Genomic DNA, 27,546 nt, shown 5'->3' with positions numbered 1-27,546 from the left:
ATTTTGTGTGATTTTCATGCCTAAACATTTTAAAAAACATTTAGGTTGGACATTAAAAACAAATGAAAATAGATGAGTTAGTGATTCGTATACATTATGATCCGTCTTTCAATCCAATATAATCAAAATGCTTCGGTTCTCTTCCGCTTGCCTGATGGCCGACAGAACAACACTGCACTTGGAGCCTGTCTGGGATGCATCACTGTCAGAGAGAGACAATAGGTCTGAAAGGAAGGAGTGTGTGTGTGTGTGTGTGTGTGTGTGTGTGTTTGGAGGAAGCCTTCTTCCTATAGAGCGTCAGTGTAGAGCAGGTCAGGGAAGAGGAGTGGCTTTAACAGCTGCTGTCGCTGACATGAGTTTTACCTCCACTGAGGGGCCTCTGGAAGGGGATGAGGATGACAACATCCTCCCCGAGTCAAACAGGAATGGGGTCAGAACAAGCTATAGTCATTTTATCGACAATGGGTATATGTTTTAATGTTTAAAATCATTAAAGAAAAATCTGTGTGGAAGTGTTCAGGTCCAAACGTGGAAAGATTTACCTTCCATTCGTCCGCTCTCGAGCCATCAGGTGGGTGAAACAGCTTCCTCTTTCTGGTGAAGACAGGAAACAAGAGAAACGTGTCACTTTGGGGTTCAGATGCTGCCTTCAGGTTCTCCACGGTGTAAACTGTTACTTTTAGATGTGGAAATGGAAAGCAACAAACCACAGTTACTCAAGTGCAGTTCTCAGGTGCTTTTCATTTTTGTTTCCATGCTAGCATAGCGTTATTCAACAAATATTGTTCTTGTAGATGACAATTATTTGACAGGTGAAGTGACTTTTTAAACCAGTATTTTCCAGTTTTCCTCCCTTGTGACCTTTTACAAACAAACAGCCTGTGGTTGGGCTCTCTGGTCACCACAGCCAAGATGTGTGTGACAGTCGTACTGGTACTTCTACACCGGCAGGTCACATTATCAGGTACGAGAAACTCGCTTCATCTGCTGAGAATTAACTTCACCTGATTTGTTCATGTCCAGAGTGCTGCATTCGAGTGCTCCTTGTAAGCAGTTATTTTGGTGTGCAGAATTCAGAAATGCAGCTTGTTACTCATTCAATCAATAAAAGTAGGAAATGCCTGAAACAAATCAGAGAAAATTCACACTTCCTGACCAGAACACCCTGAGAGGCTGACGGCCGTGCAGCCAGATGCTGTCCACAGATTACTGCACACTGCAGTAACTGAAACGGGAGGGGTGTCGTCAGCCATGCTGGCCTCGCTCCAGTCCGTCCTACAGGGACGGGAGGGCGTAGTCCTGATCGGCAGCTGGGCTCGCGCTGTCTGACCTCTGCCCTCACCCACCGGCTCTGTTACACCCACTTTCTGTCTGCTTTTCTCTCCCAGTCGCCGGTGCAGCTCCCTCTTTTTCTTTGTTTTATTCATAAATGACACCAGAAGGTTAAAGCTGCTTGAGGCTGCTCGGTTTCGGCGTATTAATACACGCTGTCCCGCCTGTGACTTCACTGTTCTGGTTCCTTGTCAGCGCTCTCGTCATGTCTCTTCCCAGCTGCAGCGGTTTTCAGTGAAATGGTTTTAAAGGCCCATTGAACACTTCCTGCTCAGCACCAAGCGTGTTCAGTGTGGAGGAAGCTACTTTGAAAGCAGAGGTCACCTCAGGAGAATAACGTGAGCAGTTCAACCATCTCAGATTGTTTCATATGCAGGATTTTAAGAGACCTGAAGACTTGAAGGCTTCAATATCTCACAAGCAAACAGTAAAATAAGGTGAAAATAAAAATTCAAACATGAGTCAGTGACTTTGATGACAGTCTGACTGAAGTCGGTTTTGAGTGTAAATTGATGTTTTGTTAGCTGAAGTTTTGAATCGATAGATAAGATGGATAACTTAGATTTAGCTGAATGCTTCATACAAAATATCCTGATACATAAAACAGTAGAAATGTTTTATTTGCCAACAGACTAAACATACTTAGTAGCTTCCTTTAAAACAAGCAGAACATATAAAAGCAGAACAAACTGGTTTAAAATGATCATACTGTAGAAGTAGAAGCAGGATTTTGTCCTCTGAAATAAACAGCATCTAAACCATCAGGAACATACTGATGCCTCACTGAGGGATAATCAGATACTCGCGCACTGCCTGACCCTGCAGGTTACTGCAGTGTAAATGTGAAGACGTGCAGAAGTAAAGAGCTGACAAGTGTGAAAGCTGATTCCCACAGATCAGCAGAGGTCAGGCAGCAGAGGCAGATTTTATGTTGAGGATACATTGAACCACGGGAACCAGCCAACCCGAACGCAAAATCTCTACACACATCACATAGCAGCTTCTGGATTCAAACCGTACTTGGTCTGCTTTCACATCATAAAACTATTTTAAACACGTGCCTGTTTTTTCATAATTTGGGGTCTAAATGTCTAATGCGACATGACTAATAATTTGGAAGTGACATCTAAGACGTTAAAACACCAGACTGAACAGATTAGGGGACCAACGCGCAGCAGACAAGCGACTAGTGAGCAACCGTCCTGCAATGTAAAACTTGCGTTTTTGTCAATGGAGTCTGGTGGCTTTGAACGGAGCGATCTGGAGCTGCTCTTTCTGGTTATACAAAAAGGCCAACTCTGTAGGGATCCTTTCCATAAAGTTGTCATATAAACAGGCACCTTTAGCTAATACACTTCAATGGGCCCATTTGCTCTCAAGGATTAAGTTGCAGCCAAAGCCATTTAGAGCCCAAAATAATAATAAAACATAATAAATAAACACGTGGGCTCCAACTTTGAAAAGATTTTTCATAGAACTGAGCTTTATGATTAAAAGTGATATGTGTTATCCTTTCAATATTCAACATAGGAAGCATGTTTAAATGGAAATATTTATCTCCTTTCACTGGATTTTTAATTCTTTGTTTTGCCTAATGAAAATGACACAATTAAAAGAGTAAAAGCCAATTCACTGACGTCATTCTTTTAAACTCTGCTGCTCTCCTGTTACAGTAAGGCACCCGTGAGAGAACAATTATCATTATTACAGTGAGTTAATCCAGACAAACACAGAAAATGATTCAACAGTGTCCGACCATTTTTCTCAAATCAGAAGAAAAGTCATTCACCAAATACCAAAGACCTCAAAGTTAAGCTGAAAAACTCTAAACGCAACACTGCCTGAAACCTCTCTGGACATTTTTGTCATTTTATTGAATAACTGAATTATTTGCTCCCTGGTTTTATTGCAACATCCCTTTTGCTGCTGCTCCTCATTCAGGAGAGGCAGGAATCAAGATGCTCGTTGATCTTTGATTCCTGCACCTTCGCTTGGCACACGGGACAGCTGACCGTCAGTGCAGAGGAAGAGGAGGAGGAAGAAAACCCGTGCACTTCTGCAGAGGAAGGGGGCGAGGAGGTAGAGGAGGAAGACGAGGAGGCGGTGGCAGTTCTTTGCTGCACTGCAGATGATGTTGACTTTATCGACTCCCTCAAAGCTGCTGAATCGCCGCTTAATGTCTTTTGGAAGAAGTCAAAGAGGGTGGCTGAGCTGCCGCGGTGGTCCCGCGGCCTCTTCCTCGATGCCTGACCCGCACCAGCAGCTCCTGATGGATTGGCACCATGAGAGTCACCGAAATACTTGGACTGCGTTGGTTTAGCAGGGCTGTCCTTGGTTCCAGTTGAAACCACAGAAGAACACTTACTGGACCTACCAGGGCCAGGCTCAGATGTTGTGGGAGAGGACGCTGAGTGGGTGCTTTGGGTGGGTACAGAGGTAGCACTCAATGAGTCTCTTTTAGGTTCTGTGTTTGAGGTGGAGGACCAACTCACTGACTTCCTGAAGCTTGTGCTGCTGAAGAGGTCTTCAATGGACCTCTGTTTGATTTTGTTTGCTTGCTGGCTACTGCTGCTGCTGTGGGGTTTAGGGATTCTCACTGGCGAGCCGTTGATGTTGACAAAAACCCTTGTGTTACTGACAGACCTCTTTATAGGCGGCTTCTGCCCCGTGGAGGAAGCTGGTCTGACGGAGGTGAAGGCACTAGAGAGTCCTTCATTATCCAGGCTGGAACGAGCAGGAGAACTGAGACTTTTAGCTGGAGATGAAGTGTTGCAGAGTTTGTTTAGAGAGGAGATGGGGCTGGATGAGGATGTTTTCACAACAGGCACTACTGGTTTCTGAGATGGGGAGGACGACGTTGAGGACTGAGATTCCCCTCCGAGTAGGAAACCTCTGCCACTGAATGGGATAACGTTCCTTATGTCCTGTGATCTGGAACCTGAGAGGGAAAAGGGCACACATTTAGTTAAGTTTAGCTTCATATTTGTGTAAACATGTTTATTCACTGAGGGTTTGACGAGATAATCAGTACTGAGGTGTAAAACTGACAAGCTGTGGTTTACAAGAAGTTAGTACACCCGTTTAAGAAACAGTGTGTGTTTTTTATTCAGCAGCATACAGCTTACAATATTAAGAACATGTGCAGTAACATTTATAGCAGCACATACAGCAGACGAACAAACTCACCTCCTGTAGGTGCACTTGAAGGTTTTCCGTTTCCTGAGGCCTTACTCCCTGAGGTTTTCCCGTCCTTTTTACCATCCTTGCCTTTTTTGCCGTATCCTTCAGGCTCCTTGACCTTGGTGTAGGTCCCCCCACATGTCCTCCTGTGGTCCTCCCACCAGGGGTCCAGAGCAGATGGGGCCCGGTTCATGGCCCGCTTCACGTAGCCAAAGTAGGGCTTGCGGTTCTGGCAGGGCCCGTTGCACCTCCACCAGTGCTGCCGGTACACATCGACCTCGTCGTGGAAACTGTGGTAGACCTGACAAGAGCACAAAGGGAAGAGAGAAAGTTATTTTATTATTATTATCTTTGCAGAAACCTACACAAAGATAAGACCGCATCAGCCTAATACGTAAAATGTGTAATCAAAGATACCCTTACAGTAATCTTTGTCCCGCTGGCCTTGTTGATCCGGCTCATGTGTTTGCAGAACTCAGGGCCATGACCGTCTCGGTCTCGGTTGTTCTGCGTCACAAACAGCAGCGCGTGAATCATTTCATGAAGGAGAGTCTGTGGGAACAAACAAAAAATTAATCTAACAAACAGGAAGGAAGTGTCCTTTTCACTTCCAGTCTACACAAATCTACTCTTCACCATTTATGCTTTGACTTTTAACACTGAATCCTACTGTGGGGGTCGTATACACTTAAAGCCTTACGATAAGCTGTTTTATCGGCATAAAGAAAAGTTTTAGAATCAGTTTTCAGTGTTCTTCTGACTCTTTTCTTTGACGTGAATGATTCTCAATGCTGCAAATTGAGACATGAGATTTTTTTGAATGATGGTTGTAAGTGAGGAATTAGACCAAAAACTCAAATTGTTTCTCAAAATCAGTGTAACCATCCGCCTTACCTCCACCAGGTCTTTTCTCGGTCTAAGCTTCAGCAGAGGCTCACTGAGCCTGATTGAACACAGTCCACCTCGGCCCTCATAGGAACACACACCAGCACACCTGAAAGAAAAGCACAGGCAGGACAGGAAATCTGTCATCAACATAATTTACACCCTGCACCACTTCTTTACTTGGAAGTGTAACGCTGACACAGCTCCTTCTCCCCATTCAGTCACACCAAACCCCATGCAAAAATCAGGCAATTTTAGTTTCAGTAGCGGCATTACTGCGCCAGCTTCGTTTCACAACACAATGAAATATAACATAACTGGTGCCTTACAGTGTCATTCTCGGGCTCCACTTAACCTCTACACCGCTGAGTTTGCCCCAGAAGAACATATCATTGAACTCCAGAAACATGGCTCTGACATCGGGGTTGGGGTCCAGCATCTCCCAGGACTCGTCTACGATGGACAGCGGCCTCTCCGGCTGGACAGCCGGCTTCCAGGAGGGAACGACATCACTGCTACCTCCAGCTACCTCCACTTTTCGTTTCTTACTACTCTGTCCGAGGCCTTTATCCCCGAAGCCGTTCGATGGAAATATTGACGTCTGGTATTCATTGTCAAACTGCTCCTGTAGCTGTATGGCGAGCAGAAAATCCTCATCCATTACAGCAGAAACGGTAGAAAAGGTGATGTAAGCTGAGGTAGCTAGCTGAGTAGCTAGCTCTAGTTATATTAGCTTGCTGAATTTAACAAGCTAACGTAGCTTATACGTAACTCTTAAACAAGTGACAGAATCACCAGAGTCAGAGCACAATCTGTCAAATATATTATCCTTAGTAACAGTCTAATATGTGTGTCATGATTTCATTAAAACGTCCACATCTTCAAGGTGGACGAGGGTGTTTGCTAACTGACAGTCCACATCCAGCGCCAACAGTTCAGTGTCAAGCGTGTTACAATACAACAGTAGAATTTCCGCTAGTGATTTCGAAATAAAACCTCTGACACAATAATTGACAGTTTTAGACGGAAAATACGACGGTAAAACAGTTATTTTTTCGTTTTAATGGATGTTTTGAATAAACAAATTACGGTTATTTGTCGTTCTATCGCATCATGTGCTATTTTTTTGTAATATTCTGCTAGTTACGACGCTCAATTTCCGCTGTAGAGTTGAATAACTCTCATATACTTGACAAAACTTTCGCTTGTTTGAAACAATAGAAATGAATTCTGGGATTCGTTGTTTTTTCATTTCAAGTAGTTGGCCAATCTAAAACTTACTCGGGGATGTTCTGTTGCGGTCTAATGACTCAGTTGATGAAGACTGGCGACGAGTCAAGTCTTATATATAAAGTGTTTATTTTACTTACTTTGTGCTAATCAAATAGCGATATCGACTGATTGGAACGAGCAAGTTTTATTTATATTAAGTGTTTGTTTTTAATTTCATTTGCTGGCCAACTTTTTTTCCCAGAACCCCGTGACGTTTTAGGGTGTCGACCAGTTTACAACTTCCTGTTTAGTTTGCAAGCGGATATAAGCCGCGGAACCTTCCTCTGTCTATATTTATCGATAATTTTTGATAAGCGCCTAAACACACACTTCAGAAGATGTCGGAAACGGGGAACCGACTACGCAAACTGCTCGAATCGCCGAATTTCGACCCGCAAAATTACGTGAAGCAGCTGTCACAACAGTCCGATGGCGACCGAGATTTGCAGGAGCACCGTCAAAAAATCCAAAACTTGGCCGACGAAACGGCTCAAAACCTAAAGAAAAATGTTTATAAGAACTACAGACAGTTCATCGAAACGGCCAAAGAGATTTCCTACCTGGAGAGCGAGATGTACCAGCTGAGTCACATCCTGACGGAGCAGAAGAGCATCATGGAGAGCATCACTCAGGCCTTACTGTCCACGGACAAAGACGAGACCTCCAAAGAGATGCAGGCTGCTTTCCCCAAAGAAACAGAGGAGGTGAAGCAGAGGACGCTCACCTCACTGCTGGAGAAAGTGGAGGGAGGTAAAAACATCATGGACACCCCAGGGAGGCATTTGGTCTACAATGGTGACCTTGTGGAGTTCGATGTTGACAACATGTCCCCCATCCAGAAGGTGCACGCCTTCCTGATGAATGACTGCCTGTTAATCGCCACCTGGCTGCCAAACCGTCGAGGGACTGTCAAGTACAAATACAACGCCCTGTACGACCTGGAGAGCTTCGCTGTGGTCAACGTAAAGGACAACCCTCCCATGAAGGACATGTTCAAGATCCTCATGTTCCCGGACAGTCGCATCTTCCAGGCGGAGAACAGCAAAATCAAGAAGGAGTGGCTGGAGATCCTGGACGAAACCAAGAAGAACAAAGTCACCAAGGACAGGCACAATAAGGAGGAGCAGGTCCTTAGTTCTCCCGTGAGGACTGAGGTGTCCACCAACCCTTTTGATGTGGACGATGACGAGCCAGCCGATGCTGAAGAAAGTGTGGACCTCAGCCTTGAGTGGATCCAGGAGCTGCCGGAAGATCTGGACGTTTGCATCGCCCAGAGAGACTTTGAGGGTGCTGTGGACCTGCTGGACAAGCTCAACGAGTATCTGAAAGACCAGCCGGTCACCCAGAAGGTCAAAGAGCTGAGGCTGAAGGTGGATGAGCGCGTGCGACAGCTGACGGAGGTTCTGGTGTTCGAGTTGTCTCCAGATCGGTCACTTCGTGGTGGACCTAAAGCCACCCGGCGCGCTGTGTCCCAGCTGATCAGACTAGGTCTTAACTTTCACGTATTTTAACTCATTGTCATGTATGCGATTAGAAACGACCAAAATCCAGATTTATAGCAAAAAATAGTGATCAGCATGACTTGTCCCTCCACATTAAATCTAATATTTGCAGTAAATTTCGGTTGTCTTTGACTTGGTTGCAGGTCAGTCCACCAAAGCCTGCGAGCTGTTTCTGAAGAACCGCGCCGCTGCGGTTCAGACGGCCATACGGCAGCTTCGCATAGAAGGAGCCACGCTGCTCTACATCCACAAACTCTGCAACATCTTCTTCACCAGCTTGCTGGAGACGGCCAAGGAGTTCGAGATGGACTTCGCGGGGAACACGGGCTGCTACTCCGCCTTTGTGGTCTGGTCCAGATCGGCCATGAGGATGTTTGTGAACGCCTTCAGCAAGCAGGTCGGTACAGGAGGCAGAATCTAAACTTTGCATTCTTTGTATTATTATATAGAGTAAGAAAAAGGTTTTTTGTACTCCGCATCATTTTCTCTTTTTGGGACCGTTATTTGTGATGGCGGAGTCGACGCTGTCGGCTTCCAAACACAGGAGGCACACTGACTTACCTGTTAGATTTAGAGCAACTGTTGGCAGCCACAGGTTCGCCACAAGTCATTCAAACGCCTGTGAAGGTATATGAATTCTCGTGAAACTGCAAGAAAACGTCCTAATAAGGTGAGTTTTTTTGTCCTTACCAGGTGTTTGACAGTAAGGAGAGCCTGTCCACAGCAGCGGAGTGTGTCAAAGTGGCCAAGGAGCATTGCCAGCAGCTGACCGAGATCGGCTTGGACTTGACCTTCACCCTGCAGTCCCTGCTGGTCAAAGACATCAAGGCAGCCCTGCTGAGCTACAAGGACATCATCATGGAAGCCACCAAGCACCGCAACTCTGAGGAGATGTGGAGGAGGATGAACCTCATGACCCCCGAGGCTCTGGCTAAACTCAAGGTGGATTTGGTTTTTCTCTTGGATGCCGGTTGAGCAGCGTTTCCTGAAACCTTGTCCTCCTTTAGTTTTCTGCTGATGATGTTCAGAGCTGAAACTGTAAATTCAAAATTGATCAGTGAAACTTTTAATAATTGTTCAAGTCGTTTTGCAAGCAGGATGTGTGGAAGGATTTGACTTTGACTGCTGGTCGGACAAAACAGGACATGACACGCGAAACAGTTTTGGACTTTTATGAGCTAAGCCCTTTAACAAAGTAATCTGTGCTAAAATAATCTCTGTTTCTGTACACTTTTCTAGTTTAACTTCCTGTAGGTAGTAATGATCCAGGAAGGACCTACCAGATGCTGTCTGCTAATTACAACAAATATTTGAAGTTTCCACGAAGTTTCACCTTTTGTCCGTCGCACGTCACCATATCAGTCTTTGTCTCCGCAGGACGAGATGCGCAGCTGCGGTATGGGCAGCTTCGAGCAGTACACGGGCGACGACTGCTGGGTGAACCTGAGCTACACCATCGTGGCCTTCACAAAGCAGATGATGAGCTTCTTGGAGGAAGGCTTGAAGCTCTACTTCCCCGAGCTGCACATGGTGCTGCTGGAGAGCCTGAGGGAGATCATCCTGGTGGCCGTGCAGCATGTGGACTACAGCCTCCGCTGTGAGCAGGACCCCGAGAAGAAGGTCTTCATCATGCAGAACGCCACCTTCCTCCACGACACCGTGCTGCCCGTGGTGGAGCGGCGGTTTGAGGAGGGCGTGGGCAAGCCGGCCAAACAGCTGCAAGACCTGAGGAAGAGCACCAGGCCGGTCCGGATCAACCCAGAGAGCACCACATCTGTGGTCTGAGACTGCAGTAAAGGATGGTGGACAAAACAAAAACTGATATTGACTGTTCTGGCAAATTTCATCTAACGTGTTAGACATAACCACTAGAAGCTGGTTGCTTTGGGACTGCAGGACAGGAAATGGCAGGATGCAACAGCAGAATAAAATACTTTTAAGTCAGGTGTGTGTGAACAGCCACTTTGCACCTGAACTTGTTGCAGCCCATACAACAGTGCCTGCTGAAAGTGACTAACATTGATGAAAATAATGTGCTGATTTCACAAATTCCTGTTGCTGCATCTATTATTCAGGTTTGGGCAACAAACATGTTCCCGTTTTCATGTCAACCAGGAAGTGCACATCAAAAGAACGCAGCTGAAGTGTATGTTAGTCTCCCCATCAGACTGCTGCTGTTTGCTCTGAAATTTCATCACACAATTCGCCACAGAAATCGGATTTTAGATGGAATATGTGTGTGCTCACCATGGAAAGCTGTTCATGCTGTTTGATGATGCTTTTATTTTGACACAACTGGTCAGTTAGTAGACACTAAATGATGATTCTTGCATACCAGGACTGATGAAAAGGGAGGACTGAAAAGCAGATGCACTGAGAAATGTTCAGTGTTGTAATAATTAAAGTTTATGAAATTTAATAAAGGCCGTAAAGCACAGCCTGTTTTGTTTTGTTTTTTTTTCAGAAATACCACAAATGTGAACAATATTTTTGGCTGTTTGGTGTCTCACTGTCTGTCTTCCTTCAGTAAAGATCACATCTGTGAGAACATTAGGATTAACACAAACTGACTGTCCTTTTCTCTGCTGTTTCTGTGAAAACACAAGTTGAAATCTGCCGTCCTAACACTGCATACTGATTCACTGCATACTGATTCACTGCATTGTCTCTTCTTCCCCATCAAAAGTCTATCCATCATTCCACAAATAATTGGCAATAAAAAGCGAGGCAGCTGCACCTGCAGAAAACATTTCTCTGTGGCGCTGCAGGTCACTCAGATTATTTATTGACCCTGATTTCAGGGAAACGGCGCCCTCTTGTGGCAGTTTAACATGTAAAAAAATTATCACTTAAGTGCAGGCTGGATTTTATGAAGGTGTAACTTTATGTGAGCGCAGGATTTACACAGAGGGTGACGTTACAAGAGAGAAAGACACCTACACAGCTTACGTAAATGATTATTATTTGTTCTTTGTAGGCATGAAATATCTTGTCCAACAGACTACTAGTGTGCAAATTGTCAGTTCCTTCCAAATTGGACAGCAGAGGGCGCCATAAACTAACTTAGACGTTTTATTGGGAGGAATTGTTGCATTGGTGACAGTAGGCCCTGAGTTTCCAGTGTAACGTTGTGTGAAACCAATGATTAACAATCAAACTATCAGAGTATTTCTTTTAACAGTATATAATAATGTATAATGTATTATGACATTATTTGAGTGATGCCTCAGGTGTTTGATAAATTCAGAGGAGAATAAAATCAGATTCACACACACACACACACACACCAGCTGTGGACAACACATAACATCAGCCCTGATGCTTCCAAGGTGCGTTCAGTGACACCTGAACGACATTTTAGTCAGATTCAGGCAGTTTTCATCACGGACGGCGCTGAAAGGTGGAGAAAAGCAGTGGAGACGACCCCTCTTACTGTAGAAATAACATCCATAACATCCACAGCCTGTACTGTGTTACTCATTATGTGTACAATACTGAAGTATCAAAGGTACAAGTAAGAGTTAAACATACAAATATTTACATAAAGCTACTGCAGGCCTTGACCGAATACCAGGCCGACTTGGCCTGGCTGGTTATCACAATCGATTTTCCAGATGAGCAGAATCAGTGTTTTCTAATGCGACTGCTGATAAAGTATTATGAAATGTTATGAAACCACACAGAGTTGGTTTAAAATTTTACTAACTTTGACTGCAAGCCAACAAACTGCGAAAGAACAAGCCGTTCTTTTGTGTGTGGATGTGTGGGTGGGCGTCACACTGATATACGTACGTACATTACATATTGGCATTTTATTAAAAACGGGATGCAGTCCAGCTGGTGTCGTCCTCGCTGAACATCCTGTCCGCCGCAGCCACGGACACTCCACCAACAAGTTCACCCTCTGTAACCAAATAACACCTCAACAAACATCAAAGGAGCAAATGTGGACATCTGACTCAAACACGGACAAATCTGAATACATTTCATATTTGCACAAAATCTCAGCCGCCGTCGGCCTCGCTCCAAAAACAGCGGTCAGATTTGGTGTTTGAAAAGCCGGTCGAGCCGCGGTTCGGCAACCTGCACGGTGGAGGCGATCCAGCGCAGCAGAGATCCAACGTGGCCCTCTGCCATCTGCAGAGAGACTGATCTCTTCCCTCGCTCGCCTTTTTCTCAAACTGTGTAATGGCGATGCCAAGCTTTGGAGGGCCTGGCACAGAACGCGCTCCACCTCCTCCACCTCCACCTCCTCCACCTCCTCCTGGTGTGTGTGTGTTTGTGTGCTGCACCACCAAAGCACACATGTACTGTACAAACACACGCACACATGCAGATTAACAGCGATGACAGATGAGTCACGGACTGGAACATTACTTCAGGCAAAGATCAGAGGAAGGAGGTCACCTCAAACCGCCCTCAGCTCACGGCTCACGGCAAAAGAGCAAACACACACATGTGAATACAATAATAATATAAAAACAAAAAAAACCCCTTCAGAGACGCTGTATGATGTCAGCCGCTTTTTAATGTTTTATTCCTCTACAGAATTGTAAAAAGCAAACAGCATCGATGTGCAAGCAGCATCCTAAATAGTAATTTATAAAACAACATTTTTCTTTTTTAACCTGCAGTTGCAATTCAACACAGTCAATAAAAATAAACAAAATAAAATTTCAAAGAGCCTTTGTGATTGGCCTGATCAGCGCGTTGGATTCGTTCACAAAGCGTATGGCGGGACGTGTAGCATAACGATCATAACTAACGCAGGACTAAAGGATGCATTTCGAGGTAAGTTTATGATTAGCACTGATTATTGTATGATTACACTCCAGTTTATGTTTCTTTTTCACAAAACCAGATGAGGCCTGGTGGTTGTCCTCCTCCGCTTCCTGGTTTCCTGGATCTGGTCTTAATGAGGCCTACCTTTGCATCCTTACTGACGGACTGTCTCTCTAGGTCTTGACTCCCAGAGGACAGGAGACTCCTGTCCCTCTCAAACCACAGTACCCATCAGGGTTCTTACTCAGGTACTGTTGGTGGTAATCCTCGGCATAGTAGAAGGGCTTGGCTTCAGCTATTTCTGTTGTGATCGGACCAAAACCATCTTCTGTCAGCGCCTGGAAGAAGCAGCAACAACGAGACAACATTTACGGATTTACAAGGATGCAAAGTGTCTGAAAACAAACAAAGTGACTGCAGTAACACAATGAGGGAACTTCAGTGAGTTCTGTGGGAATCAGGTTTTGGTTCAACACAGCAGGAAAACGTCAAGGAAAACAGAACAAAGTGTGTGAAGGGAAATGACGTTTGAACAAGGACCAACAAGGACCAAAGTAGCGCTTTGACTTGACCTTCCAAAAAAATCTGGATGTGAAGCGAAAACAAAGGCAGATGTGCCAGCATCCCGATGTTTCCTACGCCCTCGTTTTTCTCTGTTTCCTGTTGTTTCATTTGCCGTTTGATTTTACTCGTACTGCAAAATACTTATTAGCACCTCAGAATAAAGAAGTAATGTGTCTCGTGTGTTTATGCAAAACAAGAGCAGCTCCAGATTCTGGTATTGACGAGTACACACACACACACACACACACACACACACACACACACACACACACACACACACACTAGAATCAGTTGGTGATGACACCTTCTCCTCCTCGTGATAAAAATTACTCAACCAGATGGCGTGTGGGTAAATTAAAAGACAAAGAGACACAGCGAGCATAAAAAGACACACACACACACTTATGAGGCTGTAATGCCTGACGGGGGGGTGTTGCTGTGTTTTGTTAGCATGTGTGCATGCGTGTTTACAGCTACGCTTCGTATTTGATCGTATCATGGAGGGTGGAGGAGCCAAATTGGGTTCTGCATTTACATGTTGAGCCTTTAATCTGAAAAGCTGCTGTTCTCCCTCCTGACGCGACAGCTAGCGAAATCCCCTCAGCACAGGAAGGCCCGACCGCGGGCGCCTTCACTCTCACTTCGGGCCCCGGGGCTTCGGACATCCTGGGGGCCCCCGGAACAGCGAGCTCTGGGCTCTGCTGGGTCAAAGGTGTGTCTTTGTGAACATCACAACTGTGACCAAAGGAGCAGTTGCAGTTTAAAGCAGGCTGCGGTTGTTTCCAATGTTCAGATCTGTTTGTCTTTAATTATTTGGAAACTAGATTATAATCAACATGATTTGAGATTCATCTTTCCCAGCTGACTCTGCAGTCCTTTTTACCTGATTGAATGAGCTTAAAGTGGTCAGCTGTCACGTTCTGGCTGCCTGCTGCACTTCTCCGCCCTGCGCAGCAGCTGAGAAACATGATGCTGCATGATGTCAGCAACTACAGAAATCAATACGTTAAGAGCAAAAAAGAATTGGAAGAACAGCAGTCTGTGACGGCATCGTTTTCTGCCCACAGGTTTCACGTTAAACGGTCCAATTCCTGTTCTGAACGCACTTGCAGAATGAGTGGAAAAAGTGCTCTTTTTATTTATAGCACAAAAACAATCAGACTTAAAGCGGCGCCGGGTAATTTCACACATTGGTGCCTCTAATAGTTAGCGAGAGGTAATTGTTTGAAAGCCATTTTAACTTCACTGACGTCAGCACTCGAAAGCTGTTAGGGAAAATGTCAGCAAACAAACCCAGAGGCTCTGCGATGCTTTTATAACAGAAAACACCAAAGAGACACAAAAGATCTAACGTTGGCAAGTTGAACTTTTAATGGACAGTGTTCGCCCCCTGCTGTTTGATTCATCACTTCCTGTACTGACACCGCAGTTTAATCTGAGCGAGTAGGGTGGCGGTACAACACAGCAGCTGGTCAGAATGGGACTCTCTGCTCTGTTAAGGTTTATCATTCAGAACAGAAAATTTGACTTTGACATGCAGTGAGCACGTTTCTGTAAGCACTACCTTTCAAAGTCAAAAAGCCCCCCAGCGTAAGGTTATTAATTTAAAACAAATTTTGTTACATGAAATGTAAAAACTAAAAGCTGAAATCAAACAGAAATCAAACGAGTGCCTGAGTTGGCAACTCAGCGCTCAGAGTTATTTTTTATCAGTTTAAGGGTACTAGTATCATAACTTTCTTAAGCGACACTCAGCCCTGCTGTCTTGACATGTTTTGACGAGTTCTTTCTTCTTGGTCTCCAGTGGAACCGACTGCAACTGCTGCAAATTCAAGTCGAGTCCTCAGAGAAAGCAACAATCTTTTCCATCCTTAAGGAGGGAGCATGCGATTCTAAAAAGATGTGGGTGGACTATTCCTTTAAGATACCGAATACTGGCCGCAGATATCTTTAAGCTAACGCTGCAGGCGCTAACATCGATCCTACACCACCTGTGAAACCCAAAATGGCTGCATTTTCTGCTCCACTGGTACAGTAGCAACCTCAACCATCCTGTGTGTTCGTCTGGGCTGGTCCTGCTGCTGCGTTAGCAGCCTGCTATAAATGCATAATTTACATCCATTAATTTGCATGTCAGAGAAGTAGATTTCTCATTTGAAATGCAAATACCTTGACTGCTCTGGTAAAGCAGGGAAATGTGAACAATGCTGATAAGCACCCTCGAGACAGACAGAGGAGTGAGAAAACTGGAATGCAAAAAAGGTGAAGCTGGCATGTTAAAAACACCGGAGAGACGGATTTCACGGACAAAGAAAACAGGAAGGAAGAGAGGAGGAGAAAAGGCGGCCGCGGCTGAGTTTAGAAGCAGATACATGAACAGTCATGAAAAGCAAACGCAGCCGAGGAGGTTCGTCAGGAGAGAGAGAGAGAGAGAGAGAGATGCCAGAACAATGAGTACACACTGCTTCAGCGCCCAGCGAGCGAGCGCACATTATTACATAAAGCACACACACACACACACACACACGCACACATTGTTAACACTTCCACCTGCCATTTCAGACGCAGTGCACACCCTAATGATGGGTAGAAGGCAAAAGAAGAAAAGGGAGGCTCCTTTCATGCTGCAGACGACCGCCAGCCGCCTACAAGGTAATTTTCTGCAGTGCTGTTGTACCTCACACACACACACACACACACACACACACACACACCAAATTCCCCAATCACTCTCTGTGTGAACAATACAATCAAGCCAGGCAGCACAGCAAACACAGTCAATACCCTGACACCAAATTAAGCAGACAATTCTCTGTCTCTCCGCTGGCCTTAAAACTCTTTGTCCATCAGTGTGTCACAGCTTTCGCCCGACCATCCACATCTTTTACGCTTTCACGTATGAAAAATGTGGCAGGAGAAGAAGGAGGAGACATCATTGTGAGTGTGAGGATCAGAGTGGATGTTTCAGGGAGTGTGTGGTGGGCGTTTACTGGGAAAATCCTCTGTGCTGTGCTGTGTTTTACATTTCCAGAGGGAGAGGACAGCTGAGTCGGGTTAGCATTAGTGGCCACATGCACGGCGGCTGCAGGAGAGAGAGGAAGGCCGCCTATAAAGACTTCATCAACAGGAGCGGCTCCACCGAAATCCATTAATATTTTACAGGTGGTGCTGCGCCAAAGCACACAAAGTCAATGAAATGAAGCATCAACTCTCTGAATTATTCAAACTTCCTCATGACAAAGTTCAGACTTAAAGCTCTGCGTGACACACCTGATACGGAGGACTTCGGACCAGATACATATCAGTCACGGATACAGAAGGAAAAAAAAAGCATCTGAACAAACCCTGGACTCTCGGGGTCTGCATGTGTGTGTGTGTGTGTGTGTGTGTGTGTGTGTGTGTGCGTGTGTGTGTGTGCACCAGTTTTGCAACTAAAGCGATTTTAGTGGAGGACAGATTTAAGGCCCAGATGGTTTGGCACAGAGTGTGTTTGCTACAGGCCAACTGCTCACACACACACACACACACACACAGCCTTGTCTATATCACATTGTAGGGACACAAGACGTGAACGTGCAATGTGGGAACCACCCTTTCTGAAGGTCTTACAGCATTGAAAAAAATCAGGTGGTATACTGGAGCAGCCAGAAACACACATATCACTTCAAATTGTCAATCAGACAAAGTAGAATTCCTCACCTGACCAGGGACAGCTTCCTGGGGACTTTTCAGGTTTTTAGTGACTTGTGGGGTAACCTTATACACACTTTCAGATTTTTCTATCTTCCTTTGGACCAGTTGACACACTTTCAAGTTTAACTTACTTTGTAGAGACCTTAAACACTGATGGTGTTTAAACATTTATTTGAAGGAATATATCATTTGTAAGTTTTGTTAATAAGTTAATATTCATTGAAAAAAAAATAATGGGGTAATTATTTAGTTTAAAAGACTTATTAGACCATATTAAAAGACTATATTCATTTGAATATCTGAGTTGAATTAATAAGAAGATTAATAATAGAAGTTAATTTCCAGATAAAATGCTTATGTGGTATGAAAATGACAAAAGATGTATGATTTGAAGTCTCATCTTGTCATTTTTTAAGTTTTAAGACTAAGCTGCAACACATAGCTCTCAAAGTTAGCGCAAATGATGCAATGTTTAAGATTTTATTACTACAAGTCATCTTAAGTAACAGACAGACATGGGTCAAGGGCTATTTTTTAATAGCTTGACAGCCCTGCTATCACATAAGAAAAATAAATTGTATCAAAACAATTTTTTGCAAATCCAAGCAGATTTTTTGAATGTGAACATTACAATATGATTCATTAATATCAATCATTTAAGTGATACTGTCTCAAAAAAACAAACAAAAAAACAGTCCTGTTCTGCTATGTAAATCAAGTAACCTTGAGCAGAAAAACAAGAGAAGGTTTGTCCAGACCCTCCACCAGCATCCACCCCTAGCCCCCTGACCTCCAACACCACAGTGATCAACACCTCAGACCTCAACGACTCACAGGAAATCAACTGTGAGTATCTTTCATTTAGCTGGGAGGAACTGGTGCATGGACACAGAGACTCATCAGAATCCGTGTAGCTTACAAGGTGACGATCGACTCCAGCTTTGTTTGATGAAAGAATCGGTCCTGATTCATCCTTGTTCTAGAGAAGAAATAGTGAAGACATAATATATGAATAACACACATACATACATACACAAAAGAAGACGACTAAGATTAAAACAATTTGGAATAATTTGTTTATTGAATTCAATTTAAACTTGTTTGCATTATTGTATTATTATACTTAAAAAACCCCACTACAAATTACTTTAAAAATGTCTTTATGTAGTTCTAAAGTTTCAAGTTGGTTGTGATTTGTCAACCATATGCTGCCTGATAGAGGACTTGTGAAAACACTGACGTTGCTTAAATTAAAGAAAAAAACAAGGCATAGCAAAAATTTAAAATGTGCAAAACCTGACTATACCCTTTCACTTATGAAGATTCTAGATCAGTGTCACAATATCCTAGCGAGTCCCCACTGAGTCAGAAAACCAGACTGTGCTTGGCAACATGTCTGACACAACAGTTTAACCAATGTAGCCAAACCAAACATGTATTTCATAGATTTTTCATAGGTCAAAGTTGGCTCTGGTAAAAGTGAGTTTTGTATAGCTTGCTATAGCACTGCAGTGACTGGTACAAATGGAAAACAAGTGAATATCAAGTTGTACAGGGTTGAACTGAGCTGTGACACAAGAACTGATGTAAAGTACAGGAAGCACACTTAGCCTGTGTTATAGGCCTTGTCTTAGACGTGTATTTCAGTTGACTGTAAGAATGAAAGAATCTCATCAGTGTCACTAAGAGTGCAGAGTAATACTTAGCTACGGTGGTCCCCACAAGACACCGTACAAGTGTGTAAGACAGCAGCTAGAGTAAATGGCTGGCTGGTCCCCACTTAGTAAGAAAACCATACTGTGCTTGGCAACATGTCGGAAACCAGTTTAACCAATGCAGAATAAACCAAAGACTGGGCACAAGAGCAAATGTTGCACCTATATGAGTAAAAGAGAAACACTGATGTTGAAACTAACTGATTCTTACCTGTGTGATGGTGGATGGAGGTGTCTCAGCAACCTTCTCTGCTGGTGTGGAGACCTGAGAGTGAGAGGACTCGGCCACACAAGGCTGTTCTTCTGTCTGAAATAATAGGTCATCATTAATGAGCAGTTTGTCAACAGAAATAAATCTATTAGACTACATGACAAAGCAACAGTGAAAACAAGACAGAAGACTATAGCATAAACATCAATGTCTGTGTGTACCTGACTCTAAATCATATTTTTTTCCATAGGTTCACTTGTCTCTGGCTACAATGAGTTTTGTATAGCTTGCTATAGCACTGCAGTGACTGGTACAGCTGAAAACAAGTGAATATCAAGTTGTACAGGGTTGAACTGAGCTGTGACACAAGAACTGATGTAAAGTACAGGAAGCACACTTAGCCTGTGTTATAGGCCTTGTCTTAGACGTGTATTTCAGTTGACTGTGAGAATGAAAGAATCTTATCAGTGTCACTAAGAGTGCAGAGTAATACTTAGCTACGGTGGTCCCCACAAGACACCGTACAAGTGTGTAAGACAGCAGCTAGAGTAAATGGCTGGCTGGTCCCCACTTAGTAAGAAAACCATACTGTGCTTGGCAACATGTCGGAAACCAGTTTAACCAATGCAGAATAAACCAAAGACTGGGCACAAGAGCAAATGTTGCACCTATTTGAGTAAAAGAGAAACACTGATGTTGAAACTAACTGATTCTTACCTGTGTGATGGTGGATGGAGGTGTCTCAGCAACCTTCTCTGCTGGTGTGGAGACCTGAGAGTGAGAGGACTCGGCCACACAAGGCTGTTCTTCTGTCTGAAATAATAGGTCATCATTAATGAGCAGTTTGTCAACAGAAATAAGTCTATTAGACTACATGATAAAGCAACAGTGAAAACAAGACAGAAGACTATAGCATAAACATCAATGTCTGTGTGTACCTGGCTCTAAATCATATTTTTTTCCATAGGTTCACTTGTCTCTGGCTACAATGAGTTTTGTATAGCTTGCTATAGCACTGCAGTGACTGGTACAAATGGAAAACAAGTGAATATCAAGTTGTACAGGGTTGAACTGAGCTGTGACACAAGAACTGATGTAAAGTACAGGAAGCACACTTAGCCTGTGTTATAGGCCTTGTCTTAGACGTGTATTTCAGTTGACTGTAAGAATGAAAGAATCTCATCAGTGTCACTAAGAGTGCAGAGTAATACTTAGCTACGGTGGTCCCCACAAGACACCGTACAAGTGTGTAAGACAGCAGCTAGAGTAAATGGCTGGCTGGTCCCCACTTAGTAAGAAAACCATACTGTGCTTGGCAACATGTCGGAAACCAGTTTAACCAATGCAGAATAAACCAAAGACTGGGCACAAGAGCAAATGTTGCACCTATTTGAGTAAAAGAGAAACACTGATGTTGAAACTAACTGATTCTTACCTGTGTGATGGTGGATGGAGGTGTCTCAGCAACCTTCTCTGCTGGTGTGGAGACCTGAGAGTGAGAGGACTCGGCCACACAAGGCTGTTCTTCTGTCTGAAATAATAGGTCATCATTAATGAGCAGTTTGTCAACAGAAATAAATCTATTAGACTACATGACAAAGCAACAGTGAAAACAAGACAGAAGACTATAGCATAAACATCAATGTCTGTGTGTACCTGGCTCTAAATCATATTTTTTTCCATAGGTTCACTTGTCTCTGGCTACAATGAGTTTTGTATAGCTTGCTATAGCACTGCAGTGACTGGTACAGCTGAAAACAAGTGAATATCAAGTTGTACAGGGTTGAACTGAGCTGTGACACAAGAACTGATGTAAAGTACAGGAAGCACACTTAGCCTGTGTTATAGGCCTTGTCTTAGACGTGTATTTCAGTTGACTGTAAGAATGAAAGAATCTTATCAGTGTCACTAAGAGTGCAGAGTAATACTTAGCTACGGTGGTCCCCACAAGACACCGTACAAGTGTGTAAGACAGCAGCTAGAGTAAATGGCTGGCTGGTCCCCACTTAGTAAGAAAACCATACTGTGCTTGGCAACATGTCGGAAACCAGTTTAACCAATGCAGAATAAACCAAAGACTGGGCACAAGAGCAAATGTTGCACCTATTTGAGTAAAAGAGAAACACTGATGTTGAAACTAACTGATTCTTACCTGTGTGATGGTGGATGGAGGTGTCTCAGCAACCTTCTCTGCTGGTGTGGAGACCTGAGAGTGAGAGGACTCGGCCACACAAGGCTGTTCTTCTGTCTGAAATAATAGGTCATCATTAATGAGCAGTTTGTCAACAGAAATAAGTCTATTAGACTACATGATAAAGCAACAGTGAAAACAAGACAGAAGACTATAGCATAAACATCAATGTCTGTGTGTACCTGGCTCTAAATCATATTTTTTTCCATAGGTTCACTTGTCTCTGGCTACAATGAGTTTTGTATAGCTTGCTATAGCACTGCAGTGACTGGTACAAATGGAAAACAAGTGAATATCAAGTTGTACAGGGTTGAACTGAGCTGTGACACAAGAACTGATGTAAAGTACAGGAAGCACACTTAGCCTGTGTTATAGGCCTTGTCTTAGACGTGTATTTCAGTTGACTGTAAGAATGAAAGAATCTCATCAGTGTCACTAAGAGTGCAGAGTAATACTTAGCTACGGTGGTCCCCACAAGACACCGTACAAGTGTGTAAGACAGCAGCTAGAGTAAATGGCTGGCTGGTCCCCACTTAGTAAGAAAACCATACTGTGCTTGGCAACATGTCGGAAACCAGTTTAACCAATGCAGAATAAACCAAAGACTGGGCACAAGAGCAAATGTTGCACCTATTTGAGTAAAAGAGAAACACTGATGTTGAAACTAACTGATTCTTACCTGTGTGATGGTGGATGGAGGTGTCTCAGCAACCTTCTCTGCTGGTGTGGAGACCTGAGAGTGAGAGGACTCGGCCACACAAGGCTGTTCTTCTGTCTGAAATAATAGGTCATCATTAATGAGCAGTTTGTCAACAGAAATAAATCTATTAGACTACATGACAAAGCAACAGTGAAAACAAGACAGAAGACTATAGCATAAACATCAATGTCTGTGTGTACCTGGCTCTAAATCATATTTTTTTCCATAGGTTCACTTGTCTCTGGCTACAATAAGTTTTGTATAGCTTGCTATAGCACTGCAGTGACTGGTACAGCTGAAAACAAGTGAATATCAAGTTGTACAGGGTTGAACTGAGCTGTGACACAAGAACTGATGTAAAGTACAGGAAGCACACTTAGCCTGTGTTATAGGCCTTGTCTTAGACGTGTATTTCAGTTGACTGTAAGAATGAAAGAATCTTATCAGTGTCACTAAGAGTGCAGAGTAATACTTAGCTACGGTGGTCCCCACAAGACACCGTACAAGTGTGTAAGACAGCAGCTAGAGTAAATGGCTGGCTGGTCCCCACTTAGTAAGAAAACCATACTGTGCTTGGCAACATGTCGGAAACCAGTTTAACCAATGCAGAATAAACCAAAGACTGGGCACAAGAGCAAATGTTGCACCTATTTGAGTAAAAGAGAAACACTGATGTTGAAACTAACTGATTCTTACCTGTGTGATGGTGGATGGAGGTGTCTCAGCAACCTTCTCTGCTGGTGTGGAGACCTGAGAGTGAGAGGACTCGGCCACACAAGGCTGTTCTTCTGTCTGAAATAATAGGTCATCATTAATGAGCAGTTTGTCAACAGAAATAAGTCTATTAGACTACATGATAAAGCAACAGTGAAAACAAGACAGAAGACTATAGCATAAACATCAATGTCTGTGTGTACCTGGCTCTAAATCATATTTTTTTCCATAGGTTCACTTGTCTCTGGCTACAATGAGTTTTGTATAGCTTGCTATAGCACTGCAGTGACTGGTACAAATGGAAAACAAGTGAATATCAAGTTATACAGGGTTGAACTGAGCTGTGACACAAGAACTGATGTAAAGTACAGGAAGCACACTTAGCCTGTGTTATAGGCCTTGTCTTAGACGTGTATTTCAGTTGACTGTAAGAATGAAAGAATCTCATCAGTGTCACTAAGAGTGCAGAGTAATACTTAGCTACGGTGGTCCCCACAAGACACCGTACAAGTGTGTAAGACAGCAGCTAGAGTAAATGGCTGGCTGGTCCCCACTTAGTAAGAAAACCATACTGTGCTTGGCAACATGTCGGAAACCAGTTTAACCAATGCAGAATAAACCAAAGACTGGGCACAAGAGCAAATGTTGCACCTATTTGAGTAAAAGAGAAACACTGATGTTGAAACTAACTGATTCTTACCTGTGTGATGGTGGATGGAGGTGTCTCAGCAACCTTCTCTGCTGGTGTGGAGACCTGAGAGTGAGAGGACTCGGCCACACAAGGCTGTTCTTCTGTCTGAAATAATAGGTCATCATTAATGAGCAGTTTGTCAACAGAAATAAGTCTATTAGACTACATGACAAAGCAACAGTGAAAACAAGACAGAAGACTATAGCATAAACATCAATGTCTGTGTGTACCTGGCTCTAAATCATATTTTTTTCCATAGGTTCACTTGTCTCTGGCTACAATGAGTTTTGTATAGCTTGCTATAGCACTGCAGTGACTGGTACAAATGGAAAACAAGTGAATATCAAGTTGTACAGGGTTGAACTGAGCTGTGACACAAGAACTGATGTAAAGTACAGGAAGCACACTTAGCCTGTGTTATAGGCCTTGTCTTAGACGTGTATTTCAGTTGACTGTAAGAATGAAAGAATCTTATCAGTGTCACTAAGAGTGCAGAGTAATACTTAGCTACGGTGGTCCCCACAAGACACCGTACAAGTGTGTAAGACAGCAGCTAGAGTAAATGGCTGGCTGGTCCCCACTTAGTAAGAAAACCATACTGTGCTTGGCAACATGTCGGAAACCAGTTTAACCAATGCAGAATAAACCAAAGACTGGGCACAAGAGCAAATGTTGCACCTGTATGAGTAAAAGAGAAACACTGATGTTGAAACTAACTGATTCTTACCTGTGTGATGGTGGATGGAGGTGTCTCAGCAACCTTCTCTGCTGGTGTGGAGACCTGAGAGTGAGAGGACTCGGCCACACAAGGCTGTTCTTCTGTCTGAAATAATAGGTCATCATTAATGAGCAGTTTGTCAACAGAAATAAATCTATTAGACTACATGACAAAGCAACAGTGAAAACAAGACAGAACACTATAGCATAAACATCAATGTCTGTGTGTACCTGGCTCTAAATCATATTTTTTTCCATAGGTTCACTTGTCTCTGGCTACAATGAGTTTTGTATAGCTTGCTATAGCACTGCAGTGACTGGTACAGCTGAAAACAAGTGAATATCAAGTTGTACAGGGTTGAACTGAGCTGTGACACAAGAACTGATGTAAAGTACAGGAAGCACACTTAGCCTGTGTTATAGGCCTTGTCTTAGACGTGTATTTCAGTTGACTGTAAGAATGAAAGAATCTTATCAGTGTCACTAAGAGTGCAGAGTAATACTTAGCTACGGTGGTCCCCACAAGACACCGTACAAGTGTGTAAGACAGCAGCTAGAGTAAATGGCTGGCTGGTCCCCACTTAGTAAGAAAACCATACTGTGCTTGGCAACATGTCGGAAACCAGTTTAACCAATGCAGAATAAACCAAAGACTGGGCACAAGAGCAAATGTTGCACCTATATGAGTAAAAGAGAAACACTGATGTTGAAACTAACTGATTCTTACCTGTGTGATGGTGGATGGAGGTGTCTCAGCAACCTTCTCTGCTGGTGTGGAGACCTGAGAGTGAGAGGACTCGGCCACACAAGGCTGTTCTTCTGTCTGAAATAATAGGTCATCATTAATGAGCAGTTTGTCAACAGAAATAAATCTATTAGACTACATGACAAAGCAACAGTGAAAACAAGACAGAACACTATAGCATAAACATCAATGTCTGTGTGTACCTGGCTCTAAATCATATTTTTTTCCATAGGTTCACTTGTCTCTGGCTACAATGAGTTTTGTATAGCTTGCTATAGCACTGCAGTGACTGGTACAAATGGAAAACAAGTGAATATCAAGTTGTACAGGGTTGAACTGAGCTGTGACACAAGAACTGATGTAAAGTACAGGAAGCACACTTAGCCTGTGTTATAGGCCTTGTCTTAGACGTGTATTTCAGTTGACTGTAAGAATGAAAGAATCTCATCAGTGTCACTAAGAGTGCAGAGTAATACTTAGCTACGGTGGTCCCCACAAGACACCGTACAAGTGTGTAAGACAGCAGCTAGAGTAAATGGCTGGCTGGTCCCCACTTAGTAAGAAAACCATACTGTGCTTGGCAACATGTCGGAAACCAGTTTAACCAATGCAGAATAAACCAAAGACTGGGCACAAGAGCAAATGTTGCACCTATTTGAGTAAAAGAGAAACACTGATGTTGAAACTAACTGATTCTTACCTGTGTGATGGTGGATGGAGGTGTCTCAGCAACCTTCTCTGCTGGTGTGGAGACCTGAGAGTGAGAGGACTCGGCCACACAAGGCTGTTCTTCTGTCTGAAATAATAGGTCATCATTAACGAGCAGTTTGTGCACAAGTGTTCACAACAGCAATCATTGCACATTTTTTACTCCAAGTGAAATGTTGAAATGTTGAACTAATGTTGAAATTCAAAAAACTGTTATGTCACAATGATTATTACTGTGTAGGTGTTATACCCACATTAGTGCAAGCTCATTACTGCATTGCCTTAATTTTCTTTAAATGTATACAAAAAAACAAGTATCTCAAAAAAACTGTATGATAGGCTGCAAAGCTTTCTTTAATTGTCGAAATCTGAACAGAGGCACAAAAATAACAATCATTCTGGTGCATTATATTTAAGCCACATTTGACACTGATAATAAATAATGACATACCTGTTTCCTCCATGGCCAATCACTTCCACCATAGTCATATGTAATTTCTTCTCCTGGCTGTATGTCCCTCAAAGCAAATAGGCAGAGGTATGATTTGGCCTCCGTAATGACCCTCTTCATTTTGCAGTTTGGGTGCCTGTGGTCATCATTGACAAGGCGTCCAAGGCTGCCATCTTCTTGGGCTGCATCAATGCTTTGGAATAGCAAAAAATAAATGACTGGGCTTGATAATATTAAATTACTGATTAAAGTACCTTTTTTCTAATTTGCCATTACTCTCATGTTCCTTGTAACACCATAAGGTTATTATGAGATTTGTCAGTGCTACGAAAAAAAGAAAAAAAAAAAAACAATCAATCAAAATCTTACCACCATGTCTTTTCTTTCCAGTAGAAGTCAAACATGAAAACAGCACATGAGCTGTGATAGGTCCTCTTCCTCTTTATTGACTCTTCCAAATTTATCAACGTCCCTCTGTACTCCACCACAAAGTGTCCTTTTGAGAAATGGGATTTGGCAAACACCCCTCGACCTGTTAAAACCAATACTACAAATGTTATTTTATACAGTTTAGGCTGGAGGGGTTAAAGTGCACCACATTAAAAGTGAACTGGATTCATAACAAGATAAAACACAAAGTATGTTTTATATTTTACACAAACGAGGTCATAAACTTGCATACGGAAGGTGGCAAACACACAGTACCTTTATTGGAGTTGATGTATTTTACTTCCAGTTCTGCAGTCTTGTCCAGTGCTTTCACAACATGTTCCACTGCATCCTCTAAGGGAAGCCATCACATACCTAATCATTAATACAAAAATATCATAATATTAACAGAGTTTGGGGTTATATAAATATTGCATTTCATGAAAATGTTTAAATGAGTTATACTAGTTACTAAGAGTGATGGCGAACAGGCAATCATCTAACAAACAGTCCCACATCATGGTTTTCCTTGTCTATCGAAGGCCAAGGTGGTTAAAGCGTGTGGGGGGGGGCGTTCAAGTGTAGTATCTTTTGCGTACATAAAGCCTTTGTTTTCAATGTAGACTCACGCTCACAACCCAGAACAACAAGCTTGATTTTCAGCCATGGAGGGAGGAGCGTAAACATTCTCAGCTTGGCATTCTTGGCTTTTAAATAGACCCGTGACGCAGCTAATTAGCTAGCGCTAGCTGCTCTGCTAACGTCAAGTAGCTCTCCCTCAAAACTCACGATTTCACTCTATGACCAAATACGTCATGCTGAAGTTGCTTTTAGACGTTTTTTTTCACAGACTCGCGTAAATAAATGTTAAAGTTATGATGACTTACCTGTTTGAGTCCACTCTGCCACTTGACCTGCACGCTGTGCCCGTCTGCTCCTTCAGCTGTCATGTCAAAGAGCGCTTGTTCTGTATCATCAGTACATCCAGGAAATGTGGTAAAGGTGCATTACAGATGACTCCGACCGCCAGTCATGTCCCGTAACGTGTATCAAGCCCACCCATG

General features: G+C 43.2%; 3 protein-coding genes and 3 long non-coding RNA genes across 6 annotated transcripts in view; 1 reads left to right on the top strand and 5 right to left on the bottom strand.

The window, feature by feature from the left end:
* Nucleotides 1–2,733: 2,733 nt before the first annotated feature.
* On the bottom strand, nt 2,734–6,359 carry sprtn (SprT-like N-terminal domain). The gene is made up of 5 exons (XM_046372738.1): nt 5,727–6,359; nt 5,407–5,506; nt 4,936–5,064; nt 4,519–4,813; nt 2,734–4,270 (listed from the first exon to the last, which is right to left on the bottom strand). The coding sequence occupies exons 1-5, from the start codon at nt 6,056–6,058 to the stop codon at nt 3,270–3,272; spliced, it is 1,857 nt and encodes a 618-aa protein (XP_046228694.1). The 5' UTR covers nt 6,059–6,359; the 3' UTR covers nt 2,734–3,269.
* Nucleotides 6,360–6,895: 536 nt separating this feature from the next.
* On the top strand, nt 6,896–10,608 carry exoc8 (exocyst complex component 8). The gene is made up of 4 exons (XM_046372737.1): nt 6,896–8,157; nt 8,315–8,568; nt 8,865–9,113; nt 9,549–10,608. The coding sequence occupies exons 1-4, from the start codon at nt 7,008–7,010 to the stop codon at nt 9,954–9,956; spliced, it is 2,061 nt and encodes a 686-aa protein (XP_046228693.1). The 5' UTR covers nt 6,896–7,007; the 3' UTR covers nt 9,957–10,608.
* Nucleotides 10,609–12,681: 2,073 nt separating this feature from the next.
* Nucleotides 12,682–27,546, bottom strand: part of msra (methionine sulfoxide reductase A) — a 34,472-nt gene continuing 19,607 nt past the window's right edge. The window contains exon 6 of the mRNA XM_046372827.1: nt 12,682–13,291. Coding sequence (XP_046228783.1) covers nt 13,127–13,291 — 165 coding nt within the window. The 3' untranslated portion in view covers nt 12,682–13,126. The remainder of the gene's footprint in view (nt 13,292–27,546) is intronic.
* On the bottom strand, nt 14,263–17,040 carry LOC124050383. Its single transcript, XR_006841605.1, has 2 exons — nt 15,509–17,040; nt 14,263–14,474 (listed from the first exon to the last, which is right to left on the bottom strand). It is a non-coding gene; the product is annotated as an uncharacterized LOC124050383 (long non-coding RNA).
* Nucleotides 17,672–21,348, bottom strand: LOC124050379. The gene is made up of 2 exons (XR_006841601.1): nt 21,289–21,348; nt 17,672–18,189 (listed from the first exon to the last, which is right to left on the bottom strand). It is a non-coding gene; the product is annotated as an uncharacterized LOC124050379 (long non-coding RNA).
* On the bottom strand, nt 25,633–27,509 carry LOC124050377. Its single transcript, XR_006841599.1, has 5 exons — nt 27,370–27,509; nt 26,759–26,857; nt 26,423–26,585; nt 26,054–26,246; nt 25,633–25,690 (listed from the first exon to the last, which is right to left on the bottom strand). It is a non-coding gene; the product is annotated as an uncharacterized LOC124050377 (long non-coding RNA).

Source organism: Scatophagus argus, chromosome 19 (assembly GCF_020382885.2).
Source record: "Scatophagus argus isolate fScaArg1 chromosome 19, fScaArg1.pri, whole genome shotgun sequence".
Classification (NCBI taxonomy): Eukaryota; Metazoa; Chordata; class Actinopteri; family Scatophagidae; genus Scatophagus; species Scatophagus argus.
Note: the sequence above shows the minus strand (reverse complement) of the source record. Positions and strands in the feature narration are given on the sequence as shown.